The 17,469-nt window shown below is 55.8% G+C and overlaps 6 protein-coding genes across 6 annotated transcripts; 2 read left to right on the top strand and 4 right to left on the bottom strand.

The window, feature by feature from the left end:
* Positions 1–941, top strand: BKA78DRAFT_341269 (uncharacterized protein; the record flags this gene model as incomplete). The annotated part of the gene is made up of 3 exons (XM_066890343.1): positions 1–422; positions 474–787; positions 840–941. 2 exons carry the CDS (start codon positions 1–3, stop codon positions 775–777), a joined length of 726 nt encoding a protein of 241 aa, XP_066748144.1. The 3' UTR covers positions 778–787; positions 840–941.
* A 4,710-nt stretch (positions 942–5,651) lies between these two features.
* BKA78DRAFT_246340 (uncharacterized protein) lies at positions 5,652–9,627 on the bottom strand (the record flags this gene model as incomplete). Its single annotated transcript, XM_066884206.1, has 4 exons — positions 5,652–7,169; positions 7,222–8,541; positions 8,591–9,253; positions 9,367–9,627. Coding segments are annotated over 4 exons (3,762 nt in total), but the record flags the coding sequence as incomplete, so codon positions are not given.
* Positions 9,628–9,654: 27 nt separating this feature from the next.
* Positions 9,655–10,886, bottom strand: BKA78DRAFT_83305 (uncharacterized protein). The gene has a single exon (XM_066893831.1). It carries the CDS (start codon positions 10,665–10,667, stop codon positions 9,942–9,944), a length of 726 nt encoding a protein of 241 aa, XP_066748142.1. The 5' UTR covers positions 10,668–10,886; the 3' UTR covers positions 9,655–9,941.
* BKA78DRAFT_83304 (gluconate 5-dehydrogenase) lies at positions 10,887–12,269 on the bottom strand. Its single transcript, XM_066893830.1, has 3 exons — positions 11,728–12,269; positions 11,318–11,675; positions 10,887–11,260 (listed from the first exon to the last, which is right to left on the bottom strand). The coding sequence occupies exons 1-3, from the start codon at positions 12,029–12,031 to the stop codon at positions 11,107–11,109; spliced, it is 816 nt and encodes a 271-aa protein (XP_066748141.1). The 5' UTR covers positions 12,032–12,269; the 3' UTR covers positions 10,887–11,106.
* A 292-nt stretch (positions 12,270–12,561) lies between these two features.
* BKA78DRAFT_245643 (MYG1 protein-like protein) lies at positions 12,562–13,685 on the bottom strand (the record flags this gene model as incomplete). Its single annotated transcript, XM_066884143.1, has 2 exons — positions 12,562–13,558; positions 13,621–13,685. The coding sequence occupies 2 exons, from the start codon at positions 13,683–13,685 to the stop codon at positions 12,562–12,564; spliced, it is 1,062 nt and encodes a 353-aa protein (XP_066748140.1).
* A 426-nt stretch (positions 13,686–14,111) lies between these two features.
* Positions 14,112–16,055, top strand: BKA78DRAFT_83280 (ICE2-domain-containing protein). Its single transcript, XM_066893828.1, has 3 exons — positions 14,112–15,029; positions 15,088–15,276; positions 15,330–16,055. Exons 1-3 carry the CDS (start codon positions 14,511–14,513, stop codon positions 15,939–15,941), a joined length of 1,320 nt encoding a protein of 439 aa, XP_066748139.1. The 5' UTR covers positions 14,112–14,510; the 3' UTR covers positions 15,942–16,055.
* Positions 16,056–17,469: the final 1,414 nt, after the last annotated feature.

The raw sequence follows: 17,469 nt of genomic DNA, 5'->3' as shown, positions 1-17,469 counted from the left end.
ATGCGTTTCCTCCGATGGCTCCCTTTCGCGGCAGCACTTGCTGCTGCTTTACCTGAAGTCAAAACTCCCAACAAGGACATCGCCGTCGTGAAGCGTGATCCTGTTCCCTGCGACACACCGGATGGTGTTGGCGGTGGCTGCTACAACCCTGGGAAGTACCATTACACGATCTACGATGTTGAGGGCGTCGTCATCTACGACTTGACAGTTGAAGGGACATCCACTTCTTACACCGTTGCCTTCTACGTCTACAATCCGAACACGGACTGGTGGGCAAAGTGTTCATCCGACGTTCAAAACAGTCCGGATTATCAGACTTGCGATCGCCTGCGGACGCTTTTCATCTTCAACATTGACGACAATGAGTTGACGAAGTCGAGTTCAACTGTCACGCTCACGATTCGCTGGATTTACTCCGCTGGGTGAGTTTCTACTCCCCCCTCATTGAGACTCTATACTAACATGATGATCAGTGCCCTGCCGCGCGCCAAGGAGTATGCAAAGGGCAACACCGGCAACGAAGACGAATATAAGGACCTTGTCTACTATCAGGAAGGCGACGTCAGAATTCAAATCGACTGCAGCGGCCAGACCTCTTCGAGCGAGTCGACCAGCAACTATCAATGTCCTCCGGATGACTACAGCTGCGGTCAGCCTATGCCTAGCACCGTCTCTTGCAAGTTCACCGGCACGATCACTGTCACTGCAAAGATCCTCGAAGAGGGTGAGCCTTCGGACAACCACAAAAAAGATCCGAAGAGGTTGGCGATGTCTTGAGCTCGCAGAGGTATAGTCTTACCATCACTCTCCTCCAATTACTCTCTGCTGACATGTTGAAGGAGCCTTTCAGGTTCCAAAATGACATGATGTCGCGTTGGGGCGTTCACTGGGTCTACGTTTGCAATGCAATTTCAACAGTTCCTTGGGATGGATGGACGGATAGAGGATCTGTGTCCGCTCGCTTGAATAGTAATTGCAATCAATCCTCACCAGCATCTCAAGTCTTGACTGTATGCATGCTATGATCTAGTGCCATGTGTGGCCGGTCTGTTTCGTCACAATTTGGCGTGTTGCTACTACGTGCGGCTTCAGATTGGAGCTAACAAGAAAAGACCAAGAATCTCCATGTTTTCCTCTGAGGCCTTCTTCTCAGCCTTGAATTACTTGCGTGATGATTCAACTTGAAAGACAACCAGTGGCTATTCTTTGTAGTCTATCAACCAACGCCGAAGGGGGCCAAGCCTCTCCAGTAACTTGAGTCGCAGGGGCCTTCCAACAAGACCAAGCTGCACGCATTTCATAAGCCTTGAACGGTCAAGCAACAACGCGCTGCAATGAAAAGAAGGGCGAATGGACTTCATCGCCTTTGTGAGAGATGGACCGATGTTGAGCAAGTGAATGAGCGCGAGGCAGGAAGAAAAAGTACAAAGAAAAAAATATCGACATCACCCGCTGGGTATCGAACAGAAGATCTGTGGCGATTCCAGCGGGTTAACGATGCCGCCTTTCCTCCCACACCACCGCGGCACCAACTACGTTGGTCGATGATTGGGGTTCCGGTATTGGCTGAAGCCGAAGTTTTGGTTTATATTCTCGAGGTTGGTGTGCTTCGAAACTTCCATGGGCTTTATGGTTGCCATCTCGACTGACTTGATCGCATGGTCGCCGTCGTCGGTTTTGCAGGACCACCATCACCCATCAACCTTGTTTACGTCTCCTCACTTGCTCTTGCGCACCGCAATCCTCAGGACACTTCCAGGGAGAATGGAATACAAGTCAAGCCAAATTTGAACATTGAGAGAGTATCGCTGCTAAGGAAATAATACCGTGGTCACCTTGCGGTGGTGCTTTATCTAAGAGACCGGCAAAAGAAGAAGCACGCTCAAGCCGCAAAAAAGGCTAAATGATGCGCAAATAGGTCAAAAGACCGGCAGGAGGAGAGTCGGCACCAATGGAAAAGGAGAAGGAGCGAATCTCCGAGCCCAAAAAACGCCCACGCTGACCCAGCGTCCGGAAAATAAGCCAGAGAAAGAACCGAAACGAGTATACAAATGGAAAATGAAGTTCAATCTACCTCCTGTCCTCCAAAGTCTCAATCGGCCAACCACTCACAGATACACCCATCCTCCAACGCTACCCAGTCCTTCCCAGCTCCCTCTCGTACCGCCATCCCTACCGTCAGGATTCGCATCGGCACTGACGGCGCGCCGTCCCGCCCTCCTCAGCAACCGCGCCCTCGCCATGCGCTCCTCGCCCGCCTCCTCGGCCAGCGGCCCCGCCATCTCGGCCAGCACGGCCTGCAGCAGCGCCGTCTTGCGCAGCGAGCGCTGGCTCGCGACGCGGCGGACACGCGTGGTGTCGCGGAGAGAGGGAGGCGGCGCGGCCAGCAGGGGGAAGAAGCGTGGACTTGATGCTGCGGTTGTGGGAGGGCTTGGGCTCGACAGAGGCGAGGCTGACTGAGGTGTGGTATTCGGTGTTGGCGAGGGGGCAGGCGGCAGGGGGTCAGGGGACGACGGCGAGCTGCTGCCGGTTGGACTGCCTGCCGCAAAGAGACGCAGCGGCGCCTTGTCGAAGGCGAGAGACGGGATGCTCCCCGTGAGCGAGACGGCCGTCGAAGAGGACGCACCGCTCTCGGCCGTAGATGCAGCTCCTGTGGATAGCGACAGCGGCGTCGGAGGAGACGACGCGGAGCGTGAGCGCGAATGTTGTCGTCCGTCACTGGATGCTCGTTGCTGTGACACCACGACCCCTGCCGCCGCCGCCGCTGCAGCTGCATATGCAAGGCCCTGCCAGCGCAAACGCGATGATTCGTCCGTACCTGGCCCCCATGTCGATTCCCCCGCGCGCTCGTCGACGTTCTCTCTGTCGTTTCCTTCGTCGTCTTCTTTTTGTTCCTCCTCGTCGGCGTCCACGAGCGACGCCTCGCAGCTCTCCAGCGCCTCGACCGAGTCCACAGCTTCCACCAGATCCAGGCTGCTCCTCGACTTGCGCACGTCGCCTTCCCTACCACCACCGTACTGCTCAGCAGCTGCATTAATGTCCGGCTGCGCATCCAGCAACTCGAGAATGTCGTGCTCAATCAGCTTCAGCAGATCGACGGGGACGTCAAGGTCACGGGCCAAATCGAGGGTTTGGGCATTATTTCCAGAAGAGGAAGAGGAAATCCCCAACCCACGGCTGCGGCGACTCGTTGAACGCATGGCTGAGCCACGATCGCAGATGGTGTGCGTGTTTCCAGTTCCAGGGACGGCAGTGGCCGCGGCGGCTCTTCCGCTTTGATTTCCAGTCCTAGGTGCGAATCCAGTAGCAGTCCTATCGGTTTCGCGTGATCCACGGCGTCCATCCTCCACCCCCTTACCAACGGTCCTCGTCATCCCCTCGCGTCCTCCTCCATTATTCTCCGCGCACCCTAGATCCAACCCTTCAACTCCATGCGCCTCCTGCCCACCACCAACGCCTAATCTCCTGAGCTCGCTCTTTGGCGGCGGCTCTGGTGTCATCCCTTCTTCTCCGTCATCCTTACCCCCATCACCGTCATGTGCCCCCTTTACACCTTTCCCCAGCCCAAACCCCAAGCTCAACCCAAGCCCGAACCCACTGCTCGTCCGCCTTGCCGGCGCAGGCTTCGCCGCCGGCGCGTTACGCTTCGTCATCAACGACGCGTAGGCCGCCGAAGGGGTCGAAGTGGAGACATCGTGTGACGACGACGCAGACGAGGCGTCGGCCGTCGCGCTTGCAAGCGAAAGCGCCACGCGCGCCAGATCGAAGCGGAAGTCCTTGCGGAGACGCGGTGGTCGTGATGTTTGCGTCTTCGGCACGCTCTGCCCGTGTTGTGGCGGCGACGGAGTTGATGACGACGGAAGAGGCGTCGGTGGGTACCAGGAATGAGATAATGAGGAGGGAACAATGGGATTGGTCCTGTTTCCGTGTCCTTTAAGGTCGTTGGCTTTGGCTACGACAAGCTGTGTCTTGATGGCCTGTTGATGAGACGAGTCCGTGATTGAAGACGAAGAGAGATCGTTGGACTCAGAGGCAACCGCATCCTCGAAACGAGGGAAAGGCTCAATGGGCGAGGATAGGGCAGACGGCAAAGACAAGGGGGCAGGGACAGACACACTGGCATGGGGAGAAGAGAAAGAAGGACAAACAGGGATGGAGACAGAGATAGAAGGGAGAGGAATATTGGCGTTGTCGATCTCGGACTTGGCAGGGGAGGAGGACGCATACTGTAGTTGCTAACCCCCACCCCCCGTGCCTCCGCCGCCCGCATCTTCCACCGTTGTGGTGGTTCTATCCCTCTCCCTCTCCCTTTCCTTACCAATACCTCTATCCTTCCAGCTCGTTACCGCACCACCGGTACTACTGAGCTGCTCTGCCTGCCTGCTGCCCCTTCGCGCCAGTATCCCAGCAGCAGCAGAGCCGCCGGTTCCAACGCCCCAACTACCGTCCGCACCACTTCCACCCATCAACTCAGCCTGTCTACTGCCCCGTCTTCCCAGGATTCCACCAGTGCTGGCGTCTGCACCCGCCATCTCTGCCTGTTTACTGCCTCGCCGAGCAAAGACTCCGGCATGCCCGATCTCGCGACCCAGGTCCTCTTGTTTGCTGTTGCGGCGCGAGAAGCCGGAGCTCGTCTGGCGGCGACGACGCACTGCAAGGCGCTGGCCTGTGTGAGGAGTCGCCGGGCCTCCCTGTTGTGACGAGTTTTGATTCCGATCATGCTGTGGCGTCGAGGGTTGCTGGTTCTGTTGTTGCGAAGCACGCGCAGCACTCGAGCCAGGCGTAGCAGCGGCCGCAACAGGGCTAGACAAGTTGGCGTGGCTAGTAGTCTGACTCGGTGGCGTGCCGACGGCGAAGAGGGCAGAGGCGCGCTCACTTCCAATGGAGTCGTTGCCATTGGGGAGCTGTGAAATGTTTGCGCGGCGAGAGGATGGAGGCCGCACATTGACAGGCAGACGCGACGCCTTCGAGGATGAAGAGGGCCGATGGTGAGTTTCGTCAGGAGATTCTGGGATAGCAGTGGGAGTACTACTTCCCATGGACCCCGATTCTTCGTACCAGAGGGAGCTCGGTTCCTGTACAAATGAGGACGGCCTGGAGTAGATATTCAGATATTCGCGGGACTGGCTGCACGACGATACAGCGGTCGAGACGCTGCTGGTGCTACCGTCGCGCGTGTGGGGGCGCCTGTGGAAATCGCTTGCGTCTCGTGCGTGCGCATTGAGCCGGTAGTCAGACGACCCACTGCCATCTCTGGTCCGCGGCCTCATGTAACTTGAGGATGAACTGTCTCCGCTACCATCACGTGTCCTCGGGCGATGGGGAACAGCAAACACACCGACGCTGTCTCCGCTTCCTTGTCGTGATAGAGGGCGCGACGTATTTGACCTTGCTGAGCTGGGCCTTGATGGCAAAAGCCCAGATGATATCATGCCGGCGTCAAAGCTATGGCTGGGCCCAAGAAGCATAGCATTTCGGGGACTTTCAGTGCCATCCCAGAAACTTCCTTGGCGTCGATGCTCAGAGCCCATAGGAGGTGTTGGCGAGGGCATTACGAGCCCGCCATGCATTGAAGCTGGCAGACCGTGGGTGCTGAAAGTGACACTTTGTCGCCTTACGCTCGACGGCCGCGATCGATTGTACTCTGCACTGCGTCTTGTACTTGGAGAAAGCATGGTGGGATTCTCGCACGCCTTGAGCAAGTCGTTGGCCATTTCGCGGACCAGGATGGCAGGATCCGACCCTGCGAGGTGCTTGACCGAGTCGTACAATCCGCACTGCTTCATGAGCGGAGCAACCCCACCAGTCTCTTCTGTCGAGTCGCAGATGCTGCGAATGATGCGGAGGAGATTCAGACGGACGACAGGCTTCTTTGTGTGCAGTTTTTGCGCAGCACGGGAGAAGAGGTCCGGGTGAGCAAGCTTCTCGGCAACAGGGGGGGATACACGGAGCATTCTCTGTAGCGGCTCGAGGAGACTCTCAAATGCATCAACCGAGGCTTCGGGGTTGTTGAAGCAAGAGATCATCGCTCGAGGGAACTGGTTGTCAATCAATGCTTCCTCGACCCGCGCCGTTTCTTCCTGGAGCCAGATGGAAATCGCGTCGAGCGCAGTAGTCTGCCAATACTTATCTGACAGCAGACTGATGTAGAATTGCAGGCCTTTATGCTGCCACAAGTGACTCCTGCCAAGCTTTCCAGAGTGGGCCATGTCGCATAGAATGGGGAGGGCAAATTCCTTCAGGGGCAGGTCCGTTCTCACAATCTTTTGCAGGAGTGGAATTACCCCATTCAGAGCAGCATCCTCCTGTCTCGACTTGCTCATCCGGCAAAGATTGTAAAGAATGTTGAGGATCTGGTTCGAGACTTCGCGGAAATGGTCGCGCTTCATGCTAAGGTTCAGCAGATCCGTGAGAACTTCGATCGCGTTGGAATTCTGGAGAGAATCGTGGGTCGACGCGAGCATGGAGAGGTTCTTGATAAACTTCAACATCGTGATCTGGTTGTGGGGTTCCATCCGCTGGAGATCCTTGAGAACTCGCTTGAGGACCATTCGGTGGGCGACAATCTCCTTGACGTGGTTTTCGGCCTGGCTGAACAGCATGAAGATTCCAACGATGCGTTCCTGGATCAACTCGGCCACTTCGCCCTTTTCCTCCAGCACTTTGCTCAGAACCAAGCTCAGCGGATACAAGACGCTGTATCCACTACTCCGCGAAAATATCCGGCAAAAGTCGTTTTTTGGTGTAGGACCCTGCAGGTTATTGAACACACTCCAAATGCCGTTGACGCCAATGAGCACGAAATCCCTCTCATCTTCGAGGTCTTCTTCAAGAAATTCGGCCAGAACTTTGAGCCCACCGCAGCCAACAAACATCTGCAGTGTCAGCGTACTCGTCTGGTACATCTGTCGGACAAAAGCAGCAGCCTCCTGTCGAATCTCACTGCTGTATTTGCGGTGTGCAAATCTCGTGATGATGGGTATCCCTCCAATAAAGCAAAGATTCTCTTGAATCTCAACATTGTCTAGAATGATGATGTTAACAATCTTGAGCAGGTTGAGGATGACGTCGCGGCTGGGAGTCGATTCGAGAATTTCTAGCATGGGAAGCATGCCATGGGAGCTGATGATGGTGTTTTTGATCTCTGGAGACTCGACGAGAATTTGTAACTAATGACTAGATTTAGCAATATCCACACTTTCTCCGCCCGTTGCTACGTACCATATGATCCGAGATGAATGGGACATCTTCCGGCTGCGACTTTAAGGAGCTGACCATGTCAGAGACGATGCTGATGAGGCGTGCGTGGCGATCGCGTGCCACGTTCTTCTCCTGGTCCATTTCGTCAAACTCCTCTTCCAGCTGCGCAAAAGGATCATCTTCATCTTCATCATCGCCCAACCAGCTGCCGCTTAGCTTTGAGTTGATCCGGCCGAGAGTCCCGCGTTCGCTTCCACTGTCGCTCTCTTGCTTTGTTCTCAAAGATGCAGGAGTGACTCCATCCTGCCCAAAGACATCGTCAAAGTCTTCCTCTTCGTGCTCGGCATACTTTTCAATTTCCACTCGAGAAGTTGGCCGCTTGGAAGGATCTCCCTGGTGTGCCTTGCCACTGGTCTTCTGGCGCAGACTGCCATTCTTTTTCGCACTTTGGGCGGAGAGCGGGGGATTTGTCAAGTCCGACATCTGGAATAAACGCGGTGTGTACTCATTGTGATTCCGGTCTTTCAGACTCTGTAGTTTTCTTTGAAAAGCTGCGTCGTCCGATGGCATTAGGTCCGAATAATCTTCGATAGAGTTCTCCCTGTAAGCCATTGGGGATTTGGCCGGGCTGCCATCTATACCAGCCGATGCTTTCGAAAAGGGACGGTAGAACTGTGTCTTTGGTTCTGTCCCTGTTCTTGGTCGGGTAGGTCGCTCACGATCCTGCTTTTGCTTGGACGCCGACGAGGGTCGAATTGTTTCCAACGGGTCTGGTTGGTCGAAGCTAGGGCGCATAGCTTGCTCGAACAAGTCCTCCGAGCTCGGCTCCTCGGTCACAGTATCGCAGTTTGTAGAAGCCATGGCTTTCAGCTTATCAGAGCTGAGTTGTCCCGCAAAATAGTCATGCGGACGCATGTGAGGTGCTCTCAGGGCGCTCGGGCTGATGGGAGCTGGAAAGTCCTTGTCCCAGTCGTCGCTTTGATCATCCTCCGGAGATGCATACAGGTCGGTTACGGTCCTGGTTTTTTCGACGCGGAGCCCCCCTGGCTGGGGAGGCGCAGGCGCTGTAATTTTTGGAGGCGGCTCCTTCCTCGGAGGCACAGGGCTTGAAGATAGGGGCTTGGACGCAACCCGACGTAGCGTATCGTGGGTAGGAGACTTGAGAGCTTCGTTCCATTCCTGCACGCTCTTGACTGCTTCGTCGTACTTTGTCGGCCTTGTCTCGACCACAGAATCGACCCGCCTGGCGTTCACAATCCATGGATGCTTGAGCAGCTTGCGCGCTGACACTCTGAGGTTGGGATCTTTTTGGAAACACTGCATCAAAAAGTCTCGCACGGCCTGTACAAGTCAGCACTGCCGAATCTGACCACGCAAGACAGCAACTCACCGGCGAAGCAGCCTCTGGCAGAGGCGGATGGTCGTCATTGACGATCCGAAACAATGCGGGCATGGGTTGGAGTTGGTGGTACGGAGGTTTGCCCTCGAGCAGCTCAATGACGGTGCATCCCAGGCTCCAAATATCAGATGCTGTGGTTGGACCAGCCAGTTCAATAACCTCGGGGGCCATCCAGTAAGGGGTTCCCACAACGCTGGACTCGCTGAGGTCCGCTGTTTTGGTAGCGACACCAAAATCAGCCAGCTTAACCAGTCCCTCCTTGGTCGTCAAAATGTTTGCGCCCTTGATATCCCTGTGTATGACACCCTGCTCGTGCAGATACAACAGCCCTGAGAGCACTTGACTCATGTAGATAGCGACCAGGTTCTCGGGGAACTTTCCAAAGTTCTTGCATATGGTATGCAGCGATCCATTCTCGCAGTACTCCAGAATGATGTATAGGGATTGTTGGTCCTTGACGAAGCCATGGTACTTGACAATATTTGCATGGTTGAGCTTCTTCAAGAGATCAATTTCGGTCATGATGACCGAAAGCTCATTTTTAGGCAGGTCGGTGAGCTTGACCTGTTTGATGGCAACGGTCTCGCCATTGTTCCAATTCAGGGCTCGATATACGGATCCAAAGGCACCTTTACCCAGGCAGTCACCCAATTGCTAGTATGAAAATGATGATTAGCATGATTCGCCACAGAACGAACGGTCAATTGGTGTTGAGCGCATCTTGGCTGCAGACATTACTCAGCCGCAAAGAAAATGGGGCGACAAACATAATCTTTTAAACCCGCAACCTCGCTGGCCGCCTTTTGCGCGTGGCCATCCTTACTCGGTGGCTTTTCTCTTTCTTTTTCATGTGCGGTGGCCCGGTGTGGCCGCTGGTGGTGACCATGTACGGCGGCGGAGGCGCCCCCCCTCGCATGGCCGTCCCTCTGCTGCGGATTTGCAGGTCCCGTAGCGCCACGGCTCTGCGGCCTCCGAGCAGCAGGCGCGCGCTTCTCATTGCCGTGATGGTTCGCGTTGTATCCCACCATGGCTGGGCAATTCGGGCCTTCCCGCAGTTTAAGCTCGTGGGACCAGCTTGTTGAAGCAGGCAGCTCAGACAGCCCGCGTCAGGGACACGGCGGGCTGGAGGGTAAGAATTGGCGGCGATAGGAGGAGGCCAGAGGAGAGGAGATGATGGGTCGCGTTAGTCGGCGGCGGCGAAGAGGGACGGGAGGCTCTGGAGGTGGAGCGCATGTCACCCATCCGGAAGGAAAGCGCGAGGGATAACGGCGGTTGGGGCCAGAAGGTATTCGCAGGTTCGAGGATTAGCCGGGGGGCAGTCGGGATGTCGCGAAGTGGACAGTCACGGCGCAGTCAGGCTGGCAATTGGGCTGTCGTAAGGCTGAGGGTGTAGGGAATTGGCGTTTAGTCGTCGCTGACACGCTAGAGTCGCGCCGGTCGAGGGCCGGGTCATGGAACGCGCAATAGTGGAAGGAGCCGAAGCGTGATTGTATGATTTAGGAGTGGTGGTCGAAGACAAACGAGGCCGACATGGCGGCAATGGGAGAGAGAAAACAAAGCGACAACGACCTGAGAGCTGGAACTGGAGCTGGAAACCAAGTGGAGCACCACGACAACATTCACCCACGGCCCGCCTGTGCGGCGCAAGGGACACTGACGGCACCCACTCAGAGGCGATCCCCTGCTGCCCAGGCCCCAGCTGGCGCAGCTCTCCCGCAGTGCCTCTCCACCACTGACAATTGCCATCACACACGCTGTCGACATGCGCCTCGTGTTCGAAGATTGAACAGTTTCCCAGCCAAGGCCCGCCTGCAAAGCTGCAAGTTACCTGAAACAGAGCTCGAGGCGTCGTCTGCCTACCTCGCGCAAGGCGAACTGCGCGATCGAGACGATTGATTGCCTCTGGCTCGTCCCGAGGAACCCATTCTGCAGAACCCATGGCGACCACACGCATTCCGCGTCCCAGGCACACGGCTACTCCACATGCCCAATCTATCTGCCTTCCGCTTTCAGTCTGCCCACCCTGTCTCTCCGGTCGCTGTAGGAATATCAACCATCCACACGCCATCACATGTCGGGCGCGTCGTGAGACAGTAGTTCTGCCCCGTCTCAGCCACGGCGTTGGCTGCACTGTTCAAGGTACTCCATTGCATCGTGAAAATTTCGTCATTGGCCTAGAGTACCATCATCTCTCCCTTCTCTTCAAGTCTTTTCCCATGGCTTCATGAAGATGCTCTATCTTCCAGACACCACGTTCAGCACTCCACCATCGACTGCCAGGATCTCGCCGTTCACGTAGGCGTTCTTGCTTAGGAACAACTGCCGCGTCATCCAGTTAGCATCTGGTTCACTGCTCTTGCGTGTGCCTTTTTGCGGGGCTCTTTGCCGCCACAACCAAGGCAGCGACCTCGATAGCCCCAAGCGAGCACGGTGGCTTGACCCTTTCGGCCAAGCAACCCGGCGGGGCATCCCCATCACCATCCTCATCATCGCAAGGAACCCAGGGTCTATTGGATGTCACTTACCACTGCCTGTGCCATCTCTTCATCACTGCCTGCTCGCTCCGCTGGGACGTGGCCCTTTTCTTGCACCTTCTCCGCTGGCAGGTGGCTCTTCTGGTCAGGTCCACTCGACTTTGCCGTCATCTCCGACGGGAAGTATCTGTTGTTCTTGATCAGCAATCCGATGTCGACATGTGGCTGCCATGTCCGTGCTCACCCAGGCGCAATGCTGTTGACCCTTATCCTCAGCTTTTGAAACTCGGCACTCATCAGCTTGGTCAAGTGCACAGTGCCTCCCTTTGCTGCATTGTAGGAAAAGTGTCCTTGCGCATGTCGCATGATACCACTCATTGAGGAAATCACAATGACAGACGCCGAGAGATGGCCATGCGTGTCGGTTCCGGCCTGGAGTAGAGGGAGGAAGGCAACGGTCGTGAAGTACACGGCGGTGACATCGGCATTGTAGACTTCGTTCCAGCCCTCAAAGGTCTCGCTCTTCCACAGCTTCTCCTTGAGGGTTCCAGCATGCTCGTGGTCAGGCTCTGCCTTTTCTCCCGCAATACCGGCAGCGCAAACTGTTTATTTGGTCAAAATTGAAAAAGAACAACCGATTGACTGTGCACTTACCAAGCAGGTTGAGATATTTCTCCTTTGCCGCAATCTCCTCGTACAGCTTTTCCAAATCGGCCTTTTTGGTGACGTCGCAAGGTCCGCAAGGAATGATTTCGCCGCCCACTTGACCAGGATGGTGCTGTGCAGCGGCCCGCTCAAGCGCCTCTTGTCGTCTGCCAGTGATGTACACCTTGGCGCCGTTTGCTGCGAGCACCTGAGCAGCCATCAGGCCAATTCCGGTGCCACCTCCTGTGACCAGGCACACCCAGTCCTTGACCGAGAAGAGCTTCTCTGCGCTGAGGTTGTGAGTTGAGGCCATGTTTTAGAAGTCCTTGTGGTGATGGGTTCGTTTCGAGAATTTTGGAGAGCGTTTTGTTGTCAAAACAGAAGCTTTGGAGTTGCAGCTTTTCAAGAGGATGGAGGCAGACAGAAAGACGATGAGCGAGATCCTGATACCGTGTTTGTGAGGTCATCAAGGGAAGCTTCCATGGACCCTCGAGATGCGCATGACGTAACTCTGACAGAACCCCGGCCTTTGAATGCTCCCTCACCGCCCTCGGGAACAGGCGAGGGCCCGCGTCGATCCGGCAACGGCTGCCATCTTTGTTCGTAAACGGGAAAAAGCAACAACTTGATAGGGTGATCACCTCGGCGATATCAAAAATAACCACGTCCTTGGCAGATGCTCGCCCGGCATCCAGTCCACCAGGCCTCCAATGTCAATGCCAAAAAGCTTGTCAATCGCGTAGCTGCCTGCAGGCTCTCATCCAAGCAAGTGTTTGAATCATTGCTTTTTCTACCTTTCCAACGCCATATTTTTGTGACCATAGCGGAGACTGCATTGGCTCATTATAAAGTCAGCGCCTTCTGAGCCATCTTGAGCGCACCGTCAAACGTCTTGTTGCCTCCGATGAAGCCGCTTGCGTGGATGAAGACTCCACCAGGGATGCCAGAGACCTGGTCCAGTGCCTCATCCCTGACGCCCTTCCAGGCGTCGGGCAAGTCCTTCCTGTTGTCAAATCCACCACCCTCAACCGAGACAGCACGGATCCTCCACTTGCTGTCTGGCTCCTCGTTCTCGGGGAACAGGACGTAGAGCACCTGCGACTCAACCGGAGTGTTGCTCTCCTTCTCAAGCGAGTACAGGTGGTCCATCCACGGCATGCCCTGCTTCAACACCATGATGCGACCTTGAGGGTCATACTGGTTGCGTGCCTCGAAAGCGGCCTTGACCGATGTGCGCGCAGGCAGCCAGCTGAGATGCTTGTCCTGGAGCTCGAGCAGAAATTGCTCGCCGGTAAACTGGCTTGCCTTGAGGAAGCGCTCGTCCTCTTCCTGCTGCAGTTCCTCCTTGCTCTTGCCCTCATCCTTGGCAAAGCCGTAGTTGTAGCGGTTCACGACCGACGCAATGCTGAAGCCGCGGTTCTCAAAACGCTTCTCAATGCCAGCGGCAGAAATCGCCTTGGTGTCATACTGCGAGATGCCGTTGTCGTTGGCGTCGAAGGCCTCGACAATGTCGTCGTAGAGCTTCGTGTAGAGAATGCCGACTTGCTCGCTGTTGATATCAAGACCCGTCTGGTGAGCAATGATCTCCTTGCCAAAGTGCTTGTACACTAGACCTGCAGAGGAGAGCTTGGTCGAGTGTTCAGGGAAAAATTCCGAGAACTCGCGCTGGTGGTGGTCATAACGCTTCTTGGAGTCGTCGTAGACGCCGCCGACATCAACAACGGTATGGCAAGTCTCGAGGACGGCAGGGTCGCGGGTACGGACAAGGGCGCTCTCGGCGTAGGTAGGCAGAGTTCGGAGGAGATATACTGCGAGGGCCTCGTCGGCATGAAAGTGGCCGCTGGAGGTGGGAAATTGGGTTAGTCGAGGAACCAAATGTGCAGCATGGCGGGTGGCACAAACTTGTGGGTGCCAATGAGGGGAGCGGTCATCTTGAGGCGTTTGGCTTGCGGAGATGAAGAAGTCATGCGGAGATGAGCTGGCGGTGGTGATCGCGGAAAGGCTGAGATTGGTGGTCTGGGGCGCACAAGACGAGCAGGACTGAGAGCGGGCAGAGAGAAGCGCATTCAAGGTTCGATGGTGACAACGACAAAAACGCGACTGGAGGATGGAAGCGAAGCTTTGTGGTCGGGCCGGCCAGTGCTAGCGGCCATACAAGTGGGCGGGCGCAGCTGCTGGCAGGCGGTGCCCTGGTGAAACGCTGCAAATGCCGTTCGTGATATGTCGACGGCAGCACAGCAGAGAGAAGTCTACATGCACTTGGTGGAGACCACGAGGTTGGCGTGACAAGAATCTTGATGAGAACACCTTGGACAGCTGAAATTTCTTGGGTTCATCATCGGCGGATCATCAGCCTGATTGACCCTGGCTGGCTGGCCGTGGCCGTGGCCGTGCCGTTGAAAAGCACGCGACAGCCCTTGATCTCGCCGCGCTGCTCCGGCCTCAGGCCTGTTCACGTTCCGCTTGTTCTGACAGACAGACGACTCTTCGTCCTCGCTCTCTCTCCCACGCCACCACCGTCCACCCCGTTCCACGTCGTTGTACAGCCCAGCCCGTGTCTCGCTGCGTTGCTGGCACGTGAAGACGTTGACATCGGCTCAATCTGGACGCGGGAGCCACGAGTCATCCTCCTCCGCCAAAATCCACCCAACACCTCCGCTCTCACCGCCCAACCTCGCCAACACCGACTCCCTGACCTTCTCCGCGCGTCTGGCGCGTCGCCCGGGCGCGCAGTCCTTCTCTCGCATCCTCACATCCAGCCTGGCACTCTGCGACCCGGCTGAATCGCGCTCATGTGGTTCTTGCGAGCCCTCTCCTCTGTGCTGTTCCTGGCCCTCATCATCTTCACCATTCCCCTCACCTTTGATGTCGGTGGCAGGACCTGCGGCCTTGCCTTCTCTCTCTCACTCTCCAGCTTCTACTTCCTAAATTCGTCCCTCCGTCTGGCCACTCCGGATCACTCTCGCTTCAGAAATGTCCTTGTTACCGCCATCTCCGGGTCTCAGTGGATCGTCATACCAACTCTCATGATATGGAGCCTGAACAAGTTTTCGGTGGATTCAAACAATAATGGAAGCTGGGTGGAGAAGACTTTCGATGGCAAAAGAGCAGAATTCAATTCCGTCGGTGACTGGCTGTTTGGACGGCAGGGTCTTGTTGAGAACCTTACAATCGGGGGCTGGGATATGCTCTTGCGGTACTCTGTCCCCGTCTTCCAGGTGGGCGAAGGCTTTTGCAGTCTTCTGGTGATTCAAGCCTTGGGCCAAATCACGCGGTGGTTGGTGAACAGGGAGAGGGGAGATACGTGGATGGTAAGTTGGCGCCCTTTAGAAATGTTAGCAAAGCTCCTGAGAACTGACAATTTGCTAGATTGGCCTTCTTGCGTTGTCCGCCAGCATCCTCTCGAGCTCCGTCTACTTCCTGTGGCGAGTGACAAACTTTCCAGAAATCGGCACCGTTGACGCCATCCTCATAGGAGCGTCCATTACCTGTGCCGTCTTCTTGTGCTCATGGGGCATTGGAAGTGGCCGTGGCAACCCCGTGGAAAGCTCTTTGCTGGTCAGGTCTTCCCTCCACTTCTCCAAACCTTTACTGATATCATCTTGCATTAGTTCGCATATGTCACCCTCTGCGTCTACCAAATATTTACCGACTATCAACCCTCGCATCCGGAACAAGTACCACCCCCGCCAGTACAGCCCGCGCTACCGCCTCTGCCTCCCATCATCATGGCCTCTTACACGACGCTTATGCACGCCCTCTCAACCCTCCCCTCAACCATCCACTCGGCCTTCAACTTTATTGTCGCTGCCATCATGACAATCACCCCCTCCGTAATCATCTCTCTCGCCTACCGCGTATTCGTCATGTCAGCGGCGGCGCGAATCATCCCAGCTGTCCGCGAGTCTGGCGCCCGTGCCCTTACCCAAGACCCTTCTCTCGATGACGACGACGAGGCCGGGCGTGTGATGGGATTCCTCAGCTGGTTCAGCCCAAGCATCTTGATCGCCGTATACACCAGCTTGCTAATGCAACACTTTGCCTCCACCAGCAACAACGGAGACGCAGCTGGCGAATGGTGGACCAGTCAGGGTGGCGATGCTGGTGGAAACCTATGGCGCTGGGTCAATCTTGCAGCGACTATGGCCTTGTACGCCATTGAGTTGCATCTTGGCAGAGCAGATGACGATGGAAGATTGACTAGTCATTGGAAGTCTGATTGAACAGATGGATCTCAGTATCGAATGGGCGGATATTTGACCAAGCTCCAAGATTTCGGAGCGCAAGCTTATTGAAGACGACAACGTTGGGCGACTGGGGGGCATGCTGTGGCGCGAGACAACACCTGTGTCTTTGCGACACCATCTACGCCGATTCGACACAGCCTCACACGCGATTCCCTCTTCCATCCAGGATGCCGGACGGATCCTTTCGCAAGTCCCGGCTTGCGAATGTCGATTTTTCAGCATGCGATTTATTCACATCATTCGTCGGCTAAACAAGCCAAGATTCTTGTTTCCAGAGCCAACCAACATCATCGCGGGCGATTTGATCGCCCGATATACCCGGCTCGGGAGCCGCTTTCTAGGCGTTTGCTCCACTTTCATACTTGTCCTTTCCTTTCTCAATTCTCAATCGTTCAGCGTGGGGAGCAGTGGGCACGGAGAGAACCAGAAAGAGGAGGAATCAAGATAGATGTTGAAGTTTTATTGACCTACGCGCCGTTGCGCTGATCTCCAACAATTCGAACGATCATCATTCGTGCGCACGTCCGTCATTGAATTGAGATGCCCAAAGAAAAAGGACTTGCGAGAAGACTCCCCATCTTAAATGTCGGCATCAACGCCAAGGTCTGTGACAAAAACGGTTACACTGGTAGTGCGGGTGGGTCGATCAGTCTTCAAGGGTGTAAGGTAGCGGGCCGTCGTTAGCGGATGCCAAACAGCTAATATGTCGCCACGTCGCGCAAGCGTCAGAGTTGTGGCGGTGGAGGAGCAGTAAACGTACTGAGAAGCGGACGGTCAAAATAAGGTGTGGAGGGAGCCGCAGGTAGCACGTGTCGCGCTTGTTCGCGGCTGACTCGTTGGCAGGAGGACCGGCACGTCATTCTCCCAGCCAACAACCCAGACGGTCAATCTGAGTGGCTGCGCATCTTTCGAACGCTTCTCATCGCTACGCCTCCCGGCGCTGACGGTTCCTTGACGGCGGCAGTGCGCTAATTAGGGCTGATGAGCAATGGTACTGTGGCACTGCTCCGGTGCTATACATCTACCTTCTTGGATCATCCGTTGATAACAAAATGCTGTGAGGCTGCCTAAGCTCGTGCCTCCGTCTCTACCCCTTGCCATGTTGCTAATCAGCGCTTCTAGTAGCTGCGACTCGGTCTTGTCAAGTCACGGACTCACGGTCGACGATTGAGACTGACTGACGCATCGGATTAAAGCCGCTGACGCAAGACGAAAAAAAAAAAAAAGGCCTCAGTCATCTCCGCGGAAGCTCTCAACAACTTTTCGGCAACAGATACCACAACGGCGAACCGAGAGGCCAAGTTCTCCGACGCTGCCCGCCCGCTGTTACCGAAACTGTGTTGACAAGTCCGCACGTCTGCAGGTCCGGGACATCAACTCCGTGTCTTGATGGTGCTAAGCTCGTCGCGTCATCGGATAAGCAATCGGCGCTGAGACCTCCCAAAGCACTTTATGGCCTTGGCTGCGAAGGCCTAAACGCTGCTGCAGAGCTTGGCCAGACAGT

Source organism: Phyllosticta capitalensis (assembly GCF_038381095.1).
Source record: "Phyllosticta capitalensis strain CBS 128856 chromosome Unknown BKA78scaffold_2, whole genome shotgun sequence".
Classification (NCBI taxonomy): Eukaryota; Fungi; Ascomycota; class Dothideomycetes; order Botryosphaeriales; family Phyllostictaceae; genus Phyllosticta; species Phyllosticta capitalensis.
Note: the sequence above shows the minus strand (reverse complement) of the source record. Positions and strands in the feature narration are given on the sequence as shown.